Below are 21,885 nucleotides of genomic sequence, written 5' to 3'. Positions count from 1 at the left end.
TATGGAATAGCTGCCAGAGGAAGTGATGGGGGCTGATACAATTACAGCATTTAAAAGGCATCTGATGGGTACATGAATTGGAAGGGTCTGGACAGATATGGGCCGGGTGCTGGCAAATGGGACTAGATTAGGTTAGGATAACTGTTTCTGTATGGATGTGTTAAACGGGAGGATCTGTTTCTGTGCTGTATGTCTCTATGACAGTGCGCATGATGAAAGAGATGACTCACATCCTGTGTCAGGATGCTTGAAGGCCTTTCTCTCTGCATAAGCCCTCGTGGTAAGTGCGTCCTGGTGAATCCCGCTGAGTGTTCTCTGTGCCGCTGAACTGCTTCCCTCTGAACCAGTGACCATCAGAGACTGCACCGGACCCCACTGAGTAAAGACATCTCTGCTGGGATTGTCAGAGAGCGCAAATAAACTTCGATCGCCAAGAACCGACAAAAGTGCTGTGGCAATGAGTGGAGGGTGGATGGGGAGCCTGTTGTGTGGGTGGGCGCAGGAGGAAGTGTCTGTGAGTGTGTGTCTGCGTGAGTGAAGTTACTTAACACACACACACACACACACACACACAGGCACAGGGATGGCAAAGATTGAATGCCTGCCGGTGTGGCAGTTTGGTTGTTTGGAGGCGTAGCTATCTCTATCTCTTGTTCAGTAGTTATCACGGTGGGGATCCCTTCGACCTCAGAGGCTCAAGTTACTGTCAGAGAAATACTCTTAAGGCAGAGGATCATTTGTAACTACAGTCTCCCTCCCCTTCCCCTTCCCCAGACGGCTTTAATCTCTTCAAATGAAAGTCCCCGGTTCAGAGCAGAGCTCTCGGGCCTGCTGTGCTTTAACAATCTTAGAACACAGAACATTACAGGTCCTTCAGCCCTCAATGTTGCACTGACCTGTGAAACCAATCTGAAGCCCATCTAACTGACAGAGAAACAGCCTTGCGGTGGACAATTAATTGTAACTGGGAGGATGCTGTCTCCCTCCACCATTTGCTCCCCCCCCATCCCCCATCCCCCACTCAGTCCCCAGACAGCTTGACTCTCTTCAAATGAAAGACCCAGGTTCAGAGCGGAACTGAGATTTCGGGCCTGCTGTGCTTTCACAATCTTCTAAGGGCTGTACAGACCCTTCGGCCCTCAATGTTACACCCCCCCTGTGAAACCAATCTGAATCCCATCTAACCTACACTTCTCCATTATTATCCACATGTGTATTTAAGTTGGCGAGTCTACTACTGTTGCAGACAGGGCGTTCCACACCCTCACTACTCTCTGAGTGCCTCCTGACATCTGTCCTATATATTTTTATCGCCCCTCGATTTAAAGCTATGTCCCCTCGTGCTAGCCATCACCAACTGAGGAAAAAGACTCTCACTGTCCACCCTAACTAATCCTCTGATCATCTTGCACGTCTCTATTAAGTCACCTCTCAACCTTTTTCAATCTAAAGGAAACAGCCTCGAGTCCCTCAGCCTTTCCTCTGTATCAGGCAACATCCTGGTAAATCTCATTGCACCCTTTCCAATGCTTCCACAACCTTCCTATAGTGCGGCAACCAGAGCTGTATGTGATACTCCAAGAGCAGCTGCACCAGGGTAGAATCAGAGGCTTAGGTTGGGGGGTGGGGGGGGGGTGGGGGTGGGGGTGGGGGAGGGGGGGAGGAAATACAGCTTTACAAAATTGTGTCGGTGTGGATAGACTGGTTATTTTTTTCCTTCCCAACCCCATCTCCACCCCCCCCCCCCCCCTCCTCTTCACCAGGGTCAAAAGCTCAATCACTAGGTTGAAGGTAAAAGAGGGGAAGTTTAAAGGAGATGTGAGAGGCAGGTTTTTTTACACAGAGGGTGGTAAATGCCTGGAGGTGGTGGAGGCAGATACAACATTAAAATGGCATCTTGACAAATATATGAACAGACGGGGGGATACAGAGGCAAAAGTCTTTTAGTTTACAAACAAGGGTCTTAGTTAGTGGGGCCAAACAGAGAGACCTAGGGGGCTCAGGTATAGAATTCTTTGAAGTTTGCATCCCATTTAGACAGGGGTTAAAAAGGCATTTGGCGTGTTTGTCTTCAGTCTTAAGACATTTGAGTATAGGATTTGGGACGTCACATTGAGGTTGTACAGGATGTTGGTGAGATCTCTTCTAGAGTACTGTGTCCAGTTTTGGTTCACATCATTATAGCAAGGATATTAGTAAGCTGGAGAGGGGTTCAGAAGAGGTTTACCAGGATGTTGTCGGGTATGAAGGTTTGAGTTATAAAGAGAGGTTGGATAGGCTGGGACTTATTTCATTGGAGTACAGTAGGTTGAGAGTTAGCCTTAAAGAGGTTTAAAAAAGTGAAGGGGCGTAGATAGGGTGAATGGCAGGTGTTTTTTTCCTTAGGATTTCCAGTCTAGGGGGCACATTTTAAACGATAGGTTTAGAAGTCACAAAGTGCAAATTTTTTACACAGAGGTTGGTTTGCACTTGGAATGATCTACCTGAGGAAGTGGTGGATGTGGGTACAGTTACAATGTTTAAAAGATATTCAGAGAAGTACATGAATAGGAAAGGTTTGGAGGGATATGTGCCAGGATCAGCCAGGTGGGACTGGTTTAGTTTGTGATTATGGTCGACATGGACTGGATGCACCGAAAGGTTTGTTTCCATGCTGTCGGACTCTATAAAAGTGTCAGGTGTTGGCATAAGCTTGGTGGGCCGAAGGGCCTGCTGTTGTTTGTTCTGATGGAGGTCATTCGGCCTGCCCTGTCCATACTAGCTCACGCTAAGTGCAACTCCGCCACTCTGTTGTCCCCTTTCCCAGAACACTGTGTCCGTAGGCGAATTTCCTGACTGGAATCCTCTCTGACCAGCCACACTTTGAGGCCCTTCATTCCATATGCTAACCCCCCTCATCTCAGGGATAGGTTTTATTCTTCCGTAATCTCTGCTTTGCGGCCTTCCCCCCGCTGTAAATCTCATGGCCTCTGGTTCACGATCCTCTCTCCAATGTGAACAGTTCCTCTGGGTCTACTCTCCTCAGACACTGCCCCCTGCTGTCCCATCTGTCGAAAATGCCTGGTCAATTGTCCTCTCCCCAGCAACAGGTACCAATTTCTCCAGTGTGTCACTTTGGGATGGAAGACCAGAAGATAAAGGAGCAAAATTAAGCTGTTCAGCCGGTCGGGTCTGCTCCACCATTCAATCAAGGCCGATATGTTTTTCAATCCCCTTCTTCCTGTTATCCTCGATTCCCTTAACAACCAAGAACCTCTCTCTCTCTCTGTCTTAAAGACACTCAATGACTTGCCCTCCACAGCCCTTTGCGGCAATGAGTTCCACATAGTCTCCACTCTCTGGCTGAAAAAAATTCCTCCTCATCTCAGTCCATCCCTTCTCCCTGAGGCTGTGCCTGCAGGTCCAAGTCTCTCCAACTGGTGGAAACGTCTCTCCATCCACTCTATCCAGGCATTTTGGTACTCTGCAACGTTCAGTCAGATCCCACCCACCGCCATCCTTCTAAACCCCATTGAATACAGGCCCAGAGTCCTCAACTGCTCCCTTGTAGTGATAGTAGCTCAGTCTTATTATCATCTTGATTTATTAATCTAAAGCTATATTTCATGATCTGGAGATCAGGGTTCAATTCCTGCTATGGCAGGTGGTGGAATTTGGATTCAACAAAAAGTGTCTGTAACTAAGAGTTTAATGGGAACAACTGACAATTGTTGACAACTGTACAGCATGAAAATAGACCCTTCAGTCCAATCTGTGTTCACAGTTATCTTAAATTAATCTAGTCCCATTTGCCAGCATTCAGCCCATATCCCTCTAAAATCTTTCCTATTCACGTCCCCATCCGGATGCCTCTTAAATGTTGTAATTGTACCAGCCTCCACCACTTCCTCTGGCAGCTCTTTCCATACACGCACCCACCTTCTGCATGAAAAAGATGCCTCTTAGGTCCCCTTTAAATTTTTTCCCTCTCACGTTTTCATGCACTCACCATACAAATGGATTGTGTCCTTTTTGAGTTTTACCATCACTCGTCAACGCATGGATACCCCGATCTAGCTAACCACAGCCAGATGACCTTAAGGGAACGGGTTAAAATAATGTGGACCAGAATATCAACAAGGCGAGGGATGAGCTGGATTTTTCAACCGTTTGATTATGTTACCACTCATCATCTGTCGTATGTCGCGTGCACTTTAATTCTTAACACCATAATTACCCACCACCAATTACTATGTGACTTAAAATACTCTAATTTTTATTAATAAAACATTAAACTTTTAAATATACTAGTTAAAATCAATACTAATTAAAATTAACCCAAAACCTTGATTAAAAACAATCAAAATTAAAAAGTTATTAAATTATGTCAACTAGAGAGTCTTAAGAGTCCATAAAAATCCTTAAAAGCTCGAGAGTCAAAGATAAAGCAAGGTTTGCGATGTTCAGAGCAAAAAAATTTAAATTTTTCGATCCCGAGGTCTTTCATTAGTTCATTGTTCTTCTCGAACCATTTTCCTCGGGATCCCATCACAAAACCATAAAAGGATATTTTTCTTCCTTTTCCAATATTTCCTTTTCCAGATGTCTGTACTTGTTTTTCTTTCTTCCCAGGCCTGTTCGAGTGAGTTAATTTGTAGGTCTGTTCCAATTGTTACATCGACCACGATAATCTGATTTTCCTTTTTAAAAATTAAGTCTGGTATCCATAATTTCCCGGTATTATCTTAAATACGTGGTTCCATGTATATTATCCATCCTTTTTTCTTAATAAACTCAGTTAATTCTTCCATTATCCTATTATGTCTTTTTATCCCCATATTTTTAACATAGGGACACCATCCTGAGATATGTGTAATTGTTTCAGAATTATCATTACATCTCTGGCAACTCTTGATATTAAACGGCCTTCCATACGCTAGCAACGCCAATGTTGGATATAGGTTCATTCGTAATAAGATCGAATTTATTATTTTGGACGTCTTCATGTGTTGTATTTTTGTCAACCAGTTATTAGAGATATTATCATTCTTAAAATAGTGGGTACCAGCCCCTTGACAGGGCAAGGCCATCCATCTCTGAAGTTCCATAGATCTCCAGTTACCATCATTTTTATTGCTAAATTCTTCTATTCCATCATTCTCTTCCTTGATAATATCAGATCCTCCCAATTGTCGATTTATACTTGGATTCCAGATATTTTCTAATATTTTCAATTTGCTGAGCTTATGCATTTTTGTGGCTATACTACCACCTGCGAATGAAAACGAGGCATGTAGGATTTCATCCTCGGATTTGTATAGCGTCTCGTATTTCCTCAAAATGTTGACAATCTATTCACCGCAAAGCCGCCATCCCGGGATTTTGTATATAATAGCCCATCCGTGATGGATTGTGGGAGATGTAATATTTCTTTGATTGCATTTTTAGTTATGTTATCCAGTTTATTGAGGTAGTTTAATGATACCTCTAATAAAATTAGATAATAATATAATCTAGTGATAAAATAAATTTTTAAAAGTTCCAATTTCTGAACAGGTTTTAAAAGGGATCTTTTAAGATTTTCAATCCATCTACCTAGTTGGTTTTCCCAATCCGATTGGCTTACATCAATCCATGGGTCTATTTTTGCTCCTAAATATTTATCAGTACTTCCTGGATCTATGAATTGTATATTACCCTCGTTGAACTTCCAATTTGCCGTATCATTATATATAGACGTTTTGTTTTCATAAGGAAAGTAAAACCCTTTTGATTTTCTTATATTGACCTCCATCCCCATATTATTACAAAGTTTCTCAACCAGTTTTAAATTGTATGCCATTCCATCATAGGATTGGCTAATTAGAGCTATCTCATCGGCAAACGCTAGAGCTGCACAATGATAGCTCTCTCTATCTTGACCTAAAATAAAATCCTCTTTTTCTTTCTTCGATAGTGCTTATAAGGGGGTCCATAACTATATTAAAATTTTAATCTTACCAGTTTTACAATTAAAACCTTCAATTTGAGTAAAATTATTTTCATACAAATTTGTAATTAATTTAATAAATGTTGGGAGGAGCTGAATTCTTTTAAGAGCACTTATTACTAATTTATGTCCTACGGTGTCAAAGACTTTTGCTAGGTCTATGAATACCACTGCTAAATCAATTTTATTCTTCTTAGCTCCATTTATGATATTCTCCAGGATTTTAATATTTTCTTCACACCCTGCCACACCTGCCATAAACCTTTTTGCCTCTCATTTAGGTTTATAACTCTACTTAATCTATTGGCTATAACTTTTGTAAACAGCCTAAGCATAATTGGACCTATCATGATTGGTCTCCAGTTATTAATATCTTTTAATCCGTCCTCTATCACTTACTTTGGGAATCAGCACTGTTCTACTTATCTTAACTATATCTGGGATTTTACCTTTTTTTCTACTGTATCTTCTCTTAGCGTTATTTACCTTCTTATTACCTTCTTGTCTACTATCCTTCTGCTTAGTACCTACTTGATTTTCATATTTCAATTTCTTTGACTTATTATTCTCATTATTATTCTCTAGTTTACTGACTATCATATCCATAATACGATCGTAGTCCTTCATTATACCTTTACTTTTGCTTATTTTATCCTCTATTATCTCGACTAATTCTGTAAGTGATCTATCTTTATATCCTACGCTCCCATTAATATCATTATTACCTTGATGACTATACTCACCAACTCCTATCTCCTCTATTACAGTATCTATACCCAGGTCACTACTCTCACTTTCACTTTTATTATTATTACAAAGGACCACTTCCTGATTTATGCCCGCAACTTTTTCGTGACTTTTACTATGTCTATTTAACAAGCTCCTTTTATCGGAAATCTGTTTTGCTGTTTTAGTTTCCAATTTTTCCGCAATAAGTTTATTGATATTTTTACAACCTCTAAATTCTAATTCTAATTGTTGTAATATTTTAATTTCAGAATTAGACCATATACCTCTTTTACCTTGCTCTCCTTTTTCTAAGTTATCTTTATTCTCTTCATTCTCTTTTTTCCTCTTATCGTTTCTCAGATTGGGATGCACGTGCCTCTCGTGTTGTCCCAATCCTCTAGCTGTTGTACATTTCAATGGGCACATTTCACATTGTTATGATTTCTCGTCTTCCCTCTCTTTAATATTGTTATTACTACTATTACTATTGCACTTGGAATAGTGACATGCGACTGCGTGATAGTTGCTTTCCCAGCCACACTTACTACATTTTATTCTTACCACTTTAATCCTTTTACATAATTTTAGATGTTTCCTAAACATTCCCGTAGTATTATAAATATTATTACAAGATTTACACTTAAAATTATCTAACGGGTATTTTATTATTATCTCTAATTTATCTTCCTCATTAATAACCGGATGAATAATTCTACTCTCACTCCTCTCCTTGTTGATCTCTAGTTCTCCAGTCTGACTAAAATCAAATGACCCTTTAAAATTCGAATTAAAAATTGTCCGGCTGTTAAACGAACCAGATTCTAGAGGGGCCTTCTCTAAGAGTCCTTCCATTCGAATTTGGTCCTGATTACTCTGGACTTCCTTATTGGCTTCCTTGTGCCTGCCAGAGGGCAGCTTTGCCGGACTAACTCTTAGGGTCTCCTCTGTTTGTGTCAAAACGGATTGTCTAGTCCATGTTTGGCTAACACACTTAGCACACGGTGCCGCCAATAACAACCGTGCGGGGCGGTTATTTTCCCGGTCTCCCACCCAACCGGGAAATTTTGGAGTTAGACATAATCGCCACTGCCAAAACTAGGTTTCTATCATTGATCGAGTGGTCACCAGCCGTCTCGTATCTTTTCTCTGATCGTATTAGCCGACCTGGTCCGAGTAATGCTCTTACAACAGAAGGAAATAGTAAAACTATCAGTGGCATACAGCATAAGTTAAAACTGAAAATGTGTTGCTGGAAAAGCGCAGCAGGTCAGGCAGCATCCAAAGAGCAGGAGAATTGACGTTTCGGACATGACGGCTCATGCCAGAAACGTCGATTCTCCTGCTCCTTGGATGCTACCTGACCTGCTGCGCTTTTCCAGCAACACATTTTCAGCTCTGATCTCCAGCATCTGCAGTCCTCACTTTCTCCTCAGCATAGGTTAAAACCAAAGGTAAAACCAGTGATAAAATCAATGATAAAAGCAGTGATAAAACCATGCTAATATAACCTCTGGACAAGTTAAAACCACTCCTCTGTTTGGAGCTTCCTCTTACAGGTCATTTCCAGGGGGAACCGCGTGGAGGTTTGAACAACTTTGCAATCAATAAAATACGTAGAAACGATTACAAAGGTGACGACACAGGCACCGGTCGGAGACCAACAACCATTAAAAACTATAGTCACATCCCCTTTAAACCTACGCCATTTAGTCCCCCACCAGGGAAAAGACCTTGTCTGTTTATCCTATCCGTGTCCCTCATGATTTTATAAACCTCTATAAGGTCAGCCCTCAGCCTCCGATGTTCCAGGGAAAACAGCCCCAAACTATTCAGCCTTTCCCTATAGCTCAAACACTCCAACCCTGGCAACATTTTTGTAAATCTGTTCTGAACCCTTTCATGTTTCACAACATCCTTCTGATAGGAAGGAGACCAGAACTGCACTCAATATTTCATCAGTGGCCAAACCAATGTCCTGTACAGCTGCAACATGACCTCCCAACTCCTGTACTCAATATTCTGACCAATAAAGGAAAGCATACCAAACACCTTCTTCACTATCCTATCGACCTGTGACTTTCAAGGAGCTATGAACCTGCACTCCAAGGTCTCTTTGTTCAGCAACACTCCCCAGGACCTTACCATTAAGACCTGCTAAGACTTACCTTTCCAAAATGTTGTACCACATTGGATTGAAGGGTCTGTTCTTGTGCTGTACACCTAAATTAAACTCCATCTGTAACTCCTCAGCCCGTTAGCCCATCTGATCAAGATCCCAGTGTAATCTGAGGTAACCTTCTTCACTGTCCACAACACTTCCAATTTTGGTGTCATCTTCAAACTTACTAACTACAGGGGAACCTTGATTATCTGAACGAGATGGGTGGGCAGTATTTAGTTCAGATAATTGATTATTCAGTTAATTGATTCAATGACTCTTCTCTGGCACAGTGGTCAGCACTGCTGCCTCACAGCACCAAGGACCTGGGTTTGATTCTGTCCGTGTGGAGTTTGCACATTTCTCCCCGTGTCTGCGTGGGTTTCCTCCGGGTGCTCCGATTTCCTCCCACAGTCCAAAGATGGGCAGCTTAGGGTGGATTTGTCCATGCTAAGTTGCCCATAGTGTTAGGTTAATTAGTCAGGGGTAAGTGTAGGGGAATAGGTCTGGGTAGGTTACTCTTCGGAGGGTTGGTGTGCACTTGTTGGGCTGAAGGGCCTGTTTCCACACTGTAGGGAATCTAATCTCTGGGGCGTGGAGTTTTCTGAAGTTTCCTTTCTCCTCGTTGTGCCTGCCTTGCTCCCACTCACTGTCTCAGAATTTGTTTCTGAGCAGACACACACTTGTGTGTAAGGGACCAGCAGCATTGCTGAAGCCTCCCACTGCACCCCCCCCCCCCCCTCATCAGTTCAATGGGATTGAGACAGTGAGCACTTGCTCAGCCCCCTCCTTGTTCAGGAGACGAGGCAGCAGCACATCGCGCATGAGACCCCACCCCACAGACCCCTCAAACCCCGCCCCTCTGTCTACTCCTCACCCACCTGTCCAATCATAGCCCTGCCCCCAAACCCCGCCCCTCTTCCCCAACCCTGCTCCACCAACCTCTTCCCCCCCCCCGACACAACCCTGGACCCCTCTCCCACCCATGGACCCCTCTCCCATCCTGACCCCTCTCCCCCACCCCAGACCCCTCTCCCACCCTGGACCCCTCTCCCACCCTGGACCCCTCTCCCACCCATGGACCCCTCTCCCATCCTGACCCCTCTCCCCCACCCCAGACCCCTTTCTCCCACCCCAGACCCCTCTCCCACCCTGGACCCCTCTCTCACCTTGACCCCTCTCCCACCCCAGATCCCTCCCCCACCCTGACCCCTCTCCCCTCAGACCCCTCTCCCATCACCGGACCCCTCTCCCACCCCCGGACCCCACTCCGCCTGGACCCCTCTCCCACCCTGACCCCTCTCCCCCCAGACCCCTCTCCCAACACCGGACCCCTCTCCCACCCTGACCTCACTCCCTCGGACCTGTCTCCCACCCTGATCCCTCTCCCCCCCACCGACCCCTCTCTCCCCCCCCCCCCCCCCCCACACCCCGGACCCCTCTCCCACCACCAGACCCCTCTCCCAACCCCGGATCCCTCTCCCATCCTGACCCCACTCCTCCCGGACCCCTCTCCCACCCACAGACCCCTCTCCCCCAGCCCATCCCCCCTCCCCTCTCCTCCACCCCGCACCCTGGACCCCTCTCCCACCCCCGAACTCCTCTCCCACCCAGACCCTCTCCCACCCGGACCCCTCTCCCACCCTGACCCCTCTCCCCCTCGACCCCTCTCCCCCCCGACCCCTCTCCCTCACCCGCACCCTGGACCCCACTCCCACACCTGGCCCCATCTCCCACCCTGACCCCTCTCCCCCTGGATCGCGCTCTCCCCGGATCCCGGACCCTTCTCCCCTCCGCCCCGGACCCTTCTCCCACCCCCGGACCCCTCTCCCACCCTGACCCCACTCACCCCGGACCCCTCCCCCACCCCGGACCCCTCTCCCCGATGACACCTCTCTCCCACCCCGCACCCTGGACCTCTCTCCCACCCCCGAACCCCTCTCCCACCCTGACCCCTCTCCCCCAGGACCCCACCACCCCTGGACCCTTCTCCACCCCCACCCCCCACCCCAGACCCCTCTCCCACCCTGACCCCACTCCCCCCAGACATCTCTCCCACCCCGGACACCTCTCCCAACCTGACCCCTTTTCCCCCTCCCCCGCCCCACAGCCCCGGGCCCCAGACCCTACTGTAAGAAACAAATGTCACTGTTCAATAATTTCAATCCGATTCAAGTTCCGAAGCAGTCTTTATTCATAAGTTATTGCAAGCCCGGGTGACCACAAAGTAGGCACCCCGATCAGGAGGTTACATTACAATTTATAGAGTTCAGTTGAGTCTCTCGGTCCCCTTTTATGCTGCTGGTTGCTTTTGCAGCTGCGCATAGCCTATCACAAGCTCTAGCTTCACATTGCCTCTGTTTACATCTCCTATTACTCTAAACTACTCTAAGCCACTCGCCTCCCCCCCCCCCCCCCACTCATATTCATTTTATGTATTATTTGGTTATCTTGTTCATACTAGCTCCCTATGTGTGTGACAATTGCAACCGTCATGTCAATACATCTGTTTCTACCAGTCGACCACCTCCCTTTTCGGGTAGTTATTTCTTGGTATATTTCTTGATTCTGCCTTGCAACTTCTGCAGAAGCAAGATGCAGCTACTTGTAGCTGTTTGTGCAAGCATATCTAGCTTAACATACACCCTGTCATGATTCAGCCTTGTGATTTTTGCAGAAACAACCAATTTTGCAAGCGCCTCTCACACCACTCCCCCCAAACCCCAGACTCCACTCCCACCCTGGATCCCTCCCCACCCCCCGGACCCCTGATCCCTCTCCCCCCAGACCCCTCTCCCCCCTCGACCCCACTCCCCGCTCCCACCCCAGACCCCTCTCCTGGCCACGGACCCCTCTTTCCCCCAGACCCCTCCCCGGACCCTGTCCTCCCTCTCCCCGCCCCCCCCCGGACACCTGACCCCAGACTCCGACCCCTGACCCCTGACTGTTCTCCTTCCCAGACCCCTGACCCCTCTCCCCTCCCGGATCCCGTAACCTTCTCCCCCCGACATCTCTATCCACTCCCCGGACCCCATCCCCTTTCTCCCCGTCCCTTCTCCCCCTGGATCCCAGACCCATCACCACCCTGGACCCCGGATCCCTCTTCCCCCCTGAATCCCAGACCCCTCTCCCATCCGGACCCCAGACCCCTCTCCCCTGCAGACCCCTCTCCCCTCTGGACACTGTGCCCCTCTCCCCCATGGACCTTGAACCCCTCTCCCCCCCAGACCCCTCTCCTGGCCCCGGACCTTTTTTTCCCTCTGTCCCCCCGCCCCCCCGGTCACCTCACCCCCCCCCCAGGACCCCTCTAACCTCCCCGACACTTCTCCTTCCTGGACCCTGGCCCCTCTCCCCCCCGGATCCCACCCCTCTCCCCACCCCCCTGGACCCCACCCCTCTCCCTCCGGACCCCTCTCGCCCTTTTCTCCCCTCTCCCCCACCCCCTGGACCTCTCTCACCCCTCCCCGGACCCTGTTCTTCCTCTCCCCTCCTGGACACCTGACCCCGGACCCCGACCCCTGACTGTTCTCCCTCCCAGACCTCTGACCCCTGACCCCTGACCCCTCTCCCCCCCACCAGACCCCGGAACCTTTTCCCTCCGGACATCTGCACCCCATCCCCAGATCCCACCCCCTTTCTCCCCAGACCCCGTCCTTTCTCCCCCGGATCCCAGACCCCTCTCCCCCCTGGACCCCGGACCTCTATTCCCCCCTGAATCCCGGACCCCTCTCCCATCTGGACCCCAGACCCCTCTCCTCCACCCCCGACTCCTCTCCCCTCTCTCCACCCGGACACCTCTCCCCCCAGGACCCTGAGCCCCTCTCCCCTGGACCCCTCTCCCCCCCGACCCCTCTCCCTCCCTGGACCCCTCTCCCCTCCTGGACCCCTCTCCCTCCCCGGACCACTCTCCCCCCCCAGACTCCTCTCGCTGCCCCCACCCCGGACCCCTCTCCTGGTCCCGGACCCTTCTTTCCCCCCAAACCACACCCCCCCCTCCCTCTGGACCCCTCTTCCCCCTCGGACCTCTCTCTCCCCCTCCACAGACCATGCCCTCCCCCGGCCATACCTCTCTACCTCCTCTGCAGACCACAACCCTGAACCCTTTCTCCCCAGACCCCGTCCCTTCTCCCCCTGAACCCCAGACTCCTGACCCCCTCCCCCGGACCCCAGACCCGTTTTCCCCCCGAATCCCGGACCCCTCTCCCATCAGACCCCAGACCCCTCTCCCCTCCAGACCCCTCTCCCTCTGGACCCCAGGCCCTCTCCCCCATGGACCTCCGACCCCTCTCCCACCCGACCCTGGACCCCTCTCCACCTGGACGCCTCCACCTCCCCCCCCCCACCCCAGACCCCTCTCCCCCATGATCCCCGGACCCGTCTCTCCCCTGGATCCCTCTCCCCCCCCCTTCCCCACCGCCCCCCCCCCCCGATCCTGCCCCCTAACTCCTCCATCCCGTCCCATCCCAGATATTTCTCCCCTGTGAGAGCCCCCTGCACGCCTGGGATCTTGCTGTGCGCCCATTACCGGGAGGGTTTTTTTTTTGGCATGTGAAGGAACCGAGTGTGATGGGCAGTGGGGAGGTTGGCAGCTACGGTATGTGAACCCCGATCTGTGTCCTGCATGTAGCAGCAAGGTGATGGCGCAAATGGCCTTCCCTTGAACCACAGTCCAATGGCCTGAAGCATAACCCGTCTGGAAATGTCTTGTTTTCAGGCTCAGAAACGTAGACAACATGAACCACATCGCCTGCTCCTGCCTTCACCTTCTGTTAATGCTGCTCTGGATGCCTAATATATTCGAAATGGGTAAGAAAGACAGGGGACTGCCATAGTGTTAAAGGTTTAGATGGAGAGGACTTTCTTAAGTGTGTACAAGACAACTTTCTGACTCAGTGTGTGGATGTACCGACTAGAGAGGGTGCAAAACTTGACCTACTCTTGGCAAATAAGGCAGGGCAGGTGACTGAGGTGTCAGTGGGGGAGCACTTTGGGGCCAGCGACCGTAATTCTATTCGTTTTTAAATAGTGATGGAAAAGGATCTAAAAGTTGAAGTTCTAATTTGGAGAAAGGCCAATTTTGACGGTATTAGGCAAGAACTTTCGAAAGCTGATTGGAGGCAGGTGTTCGCAAGTTAAGGGACGGCTGGAAAATGGGAAGCCTTCAAAAATGAGATGACGAGAATCCAGAGAAAGTATATTCCTGTCAGGGTGAAAGGGAAGGCTGGTAACTATAGGGAAGGCTGGATGACTAAAGAAATTGAGGGTTTGGTAAAGAAAAAGAAGGAAGCATATGTCAGATATAGACAGGATAGATCGAGTGATTCCTTAGAAGAGTATAAAGGAAGTAGGAGTATACTTAAGAGGGAAATCAGGAGGGCAAAAAAGGGACATGAGATACCTTTGGCAAATAGAATTAAGGAAGATCTAAAGGGCTTTTACAAATATATCAAGGACAAAAGGGTAGCTAGAGAGAGAATACGTCCCCTCAAAGATCAGCAAGGTGGCCTTTATAGGGAGCCGCAGAAAATGGGGGAGATACTAAATGAGTATTTTGCATCAGTGTTTATTGTGGAAAAGGATATGGAAGATATAGACTGCAGGGGAATAGATGGTGACATCTTGCAAATTGTCCAGATTACAGAGGAGGAAGTGCTGGATGTCTTGAAATGGGAAAAGGTGGATAAATTCCCAGGACCTGATCAGGTGTGCCCAAGAACTCTGTGGGAAGCTGGAGAAGTGATTGCTGGGCCTCTTGCTAAGATATTTGTATCATCAATAGTCACAGGTGAGGTGCCTGAAGACTGGAGGTTGGCAAACGTGGTATTACTTTCTAGATTAGTGGTGTTGGGAAAGCACAGCAGTTAAGGAGGCATCAGAGGAGCAGTAAAATTGACGTTTCGGGCAAAAGCCCTTCATCAGAAACATGGTACCACTGTTTAAGAAGGGCGGTAAAGACAAGCCAGGGAACTATAGACCGGTGAGCCTGACCTCGGTGGTGGGCAAGTTGTTGGAGGGAATCCTGAGGGACAGGATGTAAATGTGTTTGGAAAGGCAAGGACTGATTAAGGATAGTCAACATGGCTTTGTGCGTGGGAAATCATGTCTCACAAAATTGATTGAGTTTTTTGAAGAAGTAACAAAGAGGATTGATGAGGGCAGAGCAGTAGATGTGATCTATATGGACTTCAGTAAGACATTTGACAAGGTTCCCCATGGGACACTGATTAGCAAGGTTAGATCTCATGGAATACAGGGAGAACTAGCCATTTGGATATAGAACTGGCTCAAAGTTAGAAGACAGAGGGTGGTGGTGGTGGAGGGTTGTTTTTCAGACTGGAGGCCTGTGACCAGTGGAGTGCCACAAGGATCGGTGCTGGGTCCTCTACTTTTTGTCATTTTATATAAATGATTTGGATGCGACCATAAGAGGTACAGTTAGTAAGTTTGCACATGACACCAAAATTGGAGGTGTAGTGGACAGCGAAGAGGGTTACCTCAGATTACAACAGGATCTTGACCAGATGGGTTAATGGGCTGAGAAGTGGTAGATGGAGTTTAATTCAGCTAAATGCGAGGTGCTGCGTTTTGGGAAAGCAAATTAGAGCAGGACTTATACACTTAATGGTAAGATCCTAGGGAGTGTTGCTGAACAAAGAGACCTTGGAGTACAGGCTCATAGTTCCTTGAAAGTGGAGCTGCAGGTAGATGAGATAGTGAAGAAGGCATTTGGTATCCTTTCCTTTATTGGTCAGAGCATTGAGTACAGGAGTTGGGAGGTAATGTTGTGGCTGTACAGGACATTGGTTAGGCCACTGTTGGAATATTGCATGCAATTCTGGTCTCCTTTCAATCAGAAAGACGTTGTGAAACTTGAAAGGGTTCAGAAAAGATTTACAAGGATGTTGCCAGGTTTGGAGGATTTGAGCTACAGGGAGAGGCTGAACAGGCTGGGATTCTTTTCCCTGGAGTGTCGGAGGTTGAGAGGTGACTTTATAGAGGCAAAATTATGAGGGGCATGGATAGGGTAAATAGGCAAAGTCTTTTCCCTGGGGTCAGGGAGTCCAGAACTAGAGGGTGTAGGTTTAGGGTGAGAGGGGAAAGATATAAAAGAGACCTAAGGGGCAATGTTTTCACGCAGAGGGTGGTACGTGTATAGAATGAGCTGCCAGAGGATGTGGTGGAGGCTGGTAGAATTGCAACATTTAAAAGGCATTTGTATGGGTAGATGAATAGGAAGGGTTTGGAGGGTTATGGACCGGGTGCTGACAGGTGGGACTAGATTGGGTTGGGATATCTGGTCAGCATGGACGTATTGGACCGAAGGGTCTGTGACTCTATGACTAAGAGAGAGAGAGAGAGAGAGGTAGAGACAGAGGGAGAGAGAGATAGACAGTGAGGGAGACAGAGGGATGGAGAGAGATAGGGAGGGTGGAGAGAGACAGAGAGAGAGAGAGACAGAGAGACAGAGACAGAGAGGAAGAGAGAGAGAGGAAGGAGAGGGAGAGAGAGAGAGAGAGAGAGAGACTAGGGGTGACTTGTAAGAGAGATTGAGAGGGAGAGGGAGAGAGAGAGAGAGAGAGAGAGAGAGAGACATGAGGACAGGGAAAGAGAGAAGGGGAGAAATGGAGCAGGAGGATGGAGAAAGAGGGACAGAATGTGGAGAGATAGATAGGGACAGAGGGAGAATGGGAGAATCAGATTGAGAAGAAGGAGAGAGAGAGATGGAGGGAGAGAGGGAGAGTCCTCCTCTTTAAGATTCACTGCAAGTGCTGAGGTAGCTCTACACTGTCCCCCATCAAACACTCCCAGGACAGGGACAGCATCGGCATAGATACAGAGTAAAGCTTCCTCTACACTGTCCCCCCCATCAAACACCCCCCAGGACAGGGACAGCACGGGGTTAGACACAGAGTAAAGCTCCCTCTACACTGTCCACCCATTAAACACTCCTAGGACAGGACAGCATGGGGTCAGATACAGAGTAAAGCTCCCTCTACACTGTCCCCCATCTCTTATTGGTAGAGGAATTGAGTTCCGGAGTCCTGAGGTCATGTCGCAGTTGTATAAGACTCTGGTGCGGCTGCATCTGGAGTATTGTGTGCAGCTTTGGTCGCCATACTATAGGAAGGATGTGGAGGCACTGGAACGGGTGCAGAGGAGGTTTACCAGGATGTTGCCTGGTATGGTAGGAAGATCGTATGAGGAAAGGCTGAGGCACTTGGGGCTGTTTTCATTGGAGAAAAGAAGGTTTAGGGGTGACTTGATAGAGGTGTACAAGATGATTAGGGGTTTAGATTGGGTTGACCATGAGAACCTTTTTCCACGTATGGAGTCAGCTGTTACGAGGGGGCATAGCTTTAAATTAAGGGGTGGTAGGTATAGGACAGATGTTAGGGGTAGATTCTTTACTCAGCGAGTTGTGAGTTCATGGAATGCCCTGCCAGTAGCAGTGGTGGACTCTCCCTCTTTATGGGCATTTAAACGGGCATTGGGTAGGCATATGGAAGTTATTGGGCTAGTGTAGGTTAGGTGGGCTTGGATCGGCGCAACATTGAGGGCCAAAGGGCCTGTACTGCGCTGTATTCTTCTATGTTCTATGTTCTATGTTCTAAAAACTCCCAGTACAGGGACAGCATGGGGTTAGATACAGAGTAAAGCTCCCTCTACAAAATGGAAGCAGGGTAAATAACAACAGGAGAAGGTCAGTTGACCCATAGAGCTTGCTCTGCCATTCAATGTGATCACAGCTGACCCTCAAACTCAATAACCTTTTCTCACTTTAGCCCGTGGAACTATATTTAATTCCTTCAAGCAAACACAATATTTTGGCCTATCCACTTTCTATGGCAGGATACTCCACAGTCTCCACCCTGTGGGTGAAGACTTTTCCCCTCGTCTTAGTCCCACCCCAAGTCCTTTAGACTGTGATCTCTAGGCTGCCCCCGGTCATCAGAAGCAGCCTCTCTGTGTTTACCCTGTCTAGTCTGGTTAGAATTTTATAGACCACTCCATCAGCACTAACCTGCCGACAGTGTGGTGCTCCCTCAGCAATGATCCTCCAACACTGCTATTCCCTCAGCACTGAGCCTCTGACAGTCTGGCACTCCCTGAACACTGACCCTCTGACAGTGCCCACTCCCTCAGCACTGACCCTCTGACCGTGCAGCGCTCCCTCAGCACTGACCCTCCAACAGTGCGGCACTCCCTCAGCACTGACCCCCTTGACAGTCCGGCACTCCCTCAGCATGACCCTCTGACCCTGCAGCACTCCCTCAGCACTGACCCTCTGACAGTGCAGCACTCCCTCTGCACTGACCCTCCGACAGTGCAGCACTCCTTCAGCACTGACCCTCTGACAGTGTCCACTCCCTCAGCACTGACACTCTGACAGTGCGGCACTCCCTCAGCACTGACCCTCCGAAAGTGCCTGCTCCCTCAGCGCTTACCCTCCGACAGTGCCCGCATCCTCAACACCGACCCTTAGAGTATGCAGTTCTTCCTCACTGCAACTCCTCACACTCTTGACCCTCTGAGCGAAGAAATTCCTCCTGAGCTCAGTCTGAAGTTGGCACCCCTTGACTCTGGGATGGTGCCCTCTGGCCCTAAACTCTCCCACCAGGGGGAAACATCCCCTCAACGTTGACCCTTAAGGAATCTGCTACTTTCCAACGAGATTACCTGTGGCCGGGGTGATGGGGAGCGGGTGTCATAATCAGAGTCACTTTGTCCCATAGGACAGGCACTGTGCCGGAATGTAGTCTCCAAAGCCTGGGTTACATGTGGGAACTCAGTCGTCCTGCCGTGCCAAGCTCCTGGTGTGGCGGAGCCCACCAGCATCATCTGGCAGAAAGAATCGACTGGCGGTGACTTGGTGGTGCATGGGCAGCCAGAAGACTCCATGGGCAATCGCCAAAGTGCCTGGTACAAGAACAGGACCATGCTGGATCCCAATCATAACCTGACTCTCTGGAATGCCAAGCTGAACGACAGTGGCACCTACCTTTGTTTCGTCCGCTCGAACCCCCAACAGAAGAGCAAACTTTGCTCCATGGTTTCGCTGGATGTCAGTCAAGGTAAGCGGCCTTTGTCGAATAGAAATGTAGAAATAGGAGTAGGAGGAGGCCTTTTGGCCCCTCAAGCTTGCTCCGCCATTCAATAGGATTTTGGCTGAATGTTGAGCTCAATTGCGTACAGTGTGGAAACATGCCCTTCGGCCCAACCAGTCCACACCAACCCTCCCAGACCCATTTCCCTCTGACTAATGCACCTAGCACTATGGGCAATTGAGCATGGCCAATTCACCTGACCTGCACATCTTTGGGGTGTGGGAGGAAACTGGAGCGCCCGGAGGAAACCCACGCAGACACGGGGAGAATGTGCAAACTCCACACAGGGAGTCACCCAAGGCTGGAATCGAACCTGGGAAGCTGATGCTGTGAGGCAGCAGTGGTAACCAATGAGCCACCAAGCCACCTCCCTACTCTTGCCCCACTGCGAGTGGCACCGTGGCTCAGTGCTTAGCCCTGCTGCCTCACGGTGCCATGGACCCCAGTTTGATTCTAGCCTCAGGTGACTGTCTATGTGGGGTTTGCACGTTCCCTTGGTATCTGCATGGGTTTCCTCTGGGTGCTCTGGTTTCCTCCTGTCATGTGCAGTGTAGGGTGGATTGGCCATGCTAAATGGCCCAGAGTGTGCAGGTTAGGTGTATTAATCAGGGGTAAAAGTAGATTAATAGGGGAATAGGTCTGGGTGACTTATTCTTTGGAGGTTCATTGTGGACTTGTTGGGCCTAATGGCCTATTTCCACAGTGTAGGGATACTTTTGCCCCCATCTATCTTGAAAACATAATGTTTTGGCCTGAACCACATTCTGTGACAGAGAATTCCACAAGCTCCCCACTCTCTGGGTGAAGACATTTCTCCTCACCTCAGTCCTGACTTGTTTACCTCTCATGTCTCAACATAACCTGTCCACCACTACCAGGACTATCCTTTCTGCCCCCTGCCTGTTGGAATTTTCAAGGCTTCTATGAGATTTCCCCCCTCAATTCTTCTGAACTCCAGGGAATACAATCCTAACCCAGTCCATCTCTCCTTCTGCCAGTGTAGAATCCCTATGAATGTCGACAAAATCCCTGGAACCTGATCAAGTGTATCCCCTGGATATAGTGGGAAGCTCGGGAAGAGATTGCAGGGCTCCTAGCTGAGGTAGTTGTATGATTGACAACCACGGGTGAGGTGCCAGAGGCCTGGAGGGTGGCTAATGTGGTGCCATCATTTCAGAAATGCCAGAGAACTATAGACAGTTGAGGCTGACATCAGTGGTGGGTAATTTGTTGGAGGGCTTTCTGAGGGACAGAATCGACATTTGGAAAGGCAAGGACTAATTAGGGATGGTCAGCATGGTTTTGTATGGGGGAAGTAACCTTGATTTGAGTTTTTTTGAAGAAGCGAGCAAATTGGTGAAGGCAGAGTGGTGGAAATGGGTGGTTGGAAAGGCCTTCCAGGAGAAAGTGAAGACTGCAGATGCTGGGGATCAGAGTTTAAAAATGTGTTGCTGGAAAAGCGCAGCAGGTCAGGCAGCGTCGAAGGAGACGGAGAATCGACGTTTCGGGCATAAGCCTGAAGAAGGGCTTATGCCCGAAACGTCGATTCCCCTTCTCCTTTGATGCTGCCTGACCTGTTGGAAAGGCCTTCGACAAGATACCACATGGTAGACTTGTTAGCAAGGATCAGTCACGGGGATCTGGGGAGGGCCAGCCAATTCGATACTGACTTGGTTTGATGGTAGGAGACAGGAGGCTTGTTTTTCAGGCTAGAGGCCTGTGACCAGCAGTGTGTCGCGAGAATCAGTTCTGGGTCCACTGCCGTTTGCCATTTATCGAAACAATTTCAATGAGAATATAGGAGGCATGGTTAGTCATTTTGCGGATGACACCAAAGTTGGCGGCACAGTGGATGGAGAAGAAGGTTTTCTAAGAGTACAACGGAATCTTGATCAACTGGGGCAATGGGCTGAGAAATGGCAAATGGAGTTTACTTTCGATAAAAGGGCATATAACTACAAGTTGAGGGGTGATAGACTCAAGACAGATGTCAGAGGCAAGTTCTTCACTCAGAGAGTGGTGAGGGCATGGAATGCCCTACCTGCCAATGTAGTTACCTCAGCCACATTAGGGAGATTTAAACAATCCTTGGCTAAGCACATGGATGATGATGGGATAGTGTAGGGGGACGAGCTGAGAATAGTTCACAGGTCGGCGCAACATCGAGGGCCGAAGGGCCTGTTCTGCGCTGTATTGTTCTATGTTCTATGTTCTAAATGTGTGGTGTTACATTTTGGTAGGACAAATCTGGTCAGGACTTACACTGTTAACGGTGGGCCCCTGGGGAGTGCTATTGAACAGAGAGAGACCTGAGGTGCAGACACACAGTTCCTTGAAAGTGGCATCAAAAGTAGACAGGGTGGCGAAGAAGAAATTTGCCTTCATTGGTCAGAGCTTTGAGTATAGGAGTTGGGACGTCATGTTACAGCTTTGCAAGGTGTTAGTGGGGTCAGATTTGGAGTACTGCATGAAATTCTGGTTGCCCTGCTACAGGAAGGACGTTATTAAACTGGAAAGGGTGCAAAAAAGATATGTAAGGATGTTACTGAGAATGGAGGGTTTGGGCAATATGGAGAGACTGGATAGGCTGGGACTTTTTTTTTCCCCATGGAACATAGAAGGCTGAGGGGGTGACCTTATAGCGGTTGATAAAATCATGGATAGGACAAATAGCCAAGATCTTTTCCCCCAGGGTGGGGAGTCCAAAACTAGAGGGCAGAGGCATTGGGTGAAAAGGGCAACGTTTTAGCAAAGATCGATCACAGGGGATCTGGGGAGAGCAAGCCAATTCGATACTGACTTGGCTTGATGGTAGGAGACAGGAGGCTTGTTTATCAGACTGGAGGTCTGTGACCAGCAGGGTGTTGTAAGAATCAGTTCTGGGTCCACTGTCGTCTGCCATTTATCGAAACAATGATAAATTG

The 21,885-nt window shown here is 48.7% G+C and overlaps 1 protein-coding gene across 1 annotated transcript in view; it reads left to right on the top strand.

Moving 5' to 3' along the window:
* Window positions 1-255: 255 nt before the first annotated feature.
* Window positions 256-21,885, top strand: part of LOC140492357 (uncharacterized) — a 34,264-nt gene continuing 12,634 nt past the window's right edge. Inside the window, exons 1-3 of the mRNA XM_072591276.1 lie at window positions 256-280; window positions 13,570-13,661; window positions 18,590-18,928. Of these exons, the coding sequence (XP_072447377.1) occupies window positions 13,589-13,661; window positions 18,590-18,928 (412 nt within the window). The 5' untranslated portion in view covers window positions 256-280; window positions 13,570-13,588. The remainder of the gene's footprint in view (window positions 281-13,569; window positions 13,662-18,589; window positions 18,929-21,885) is intronic.

This window comes from Chiloscyllium punctatum, chromosome 21 (genome assembly GCF_047496795.1).
Source record: "Chiloscyllium punctatum isolate Juve2018m chromosome 21, sChiPun1.3, whole genome shotgun sequence".
Taxonomy (NCBI): domain Eukaryota; kingdom Metazoa; phylum Chordata; class Chondrichthyes; order Orectolobiformes; family Hemiscylliidae; genus Chiloscyllium; species Chiloscyllium punctatum.
This window is presented reverse-complemented; position numbering and strand designations above follow the sequence as displayed.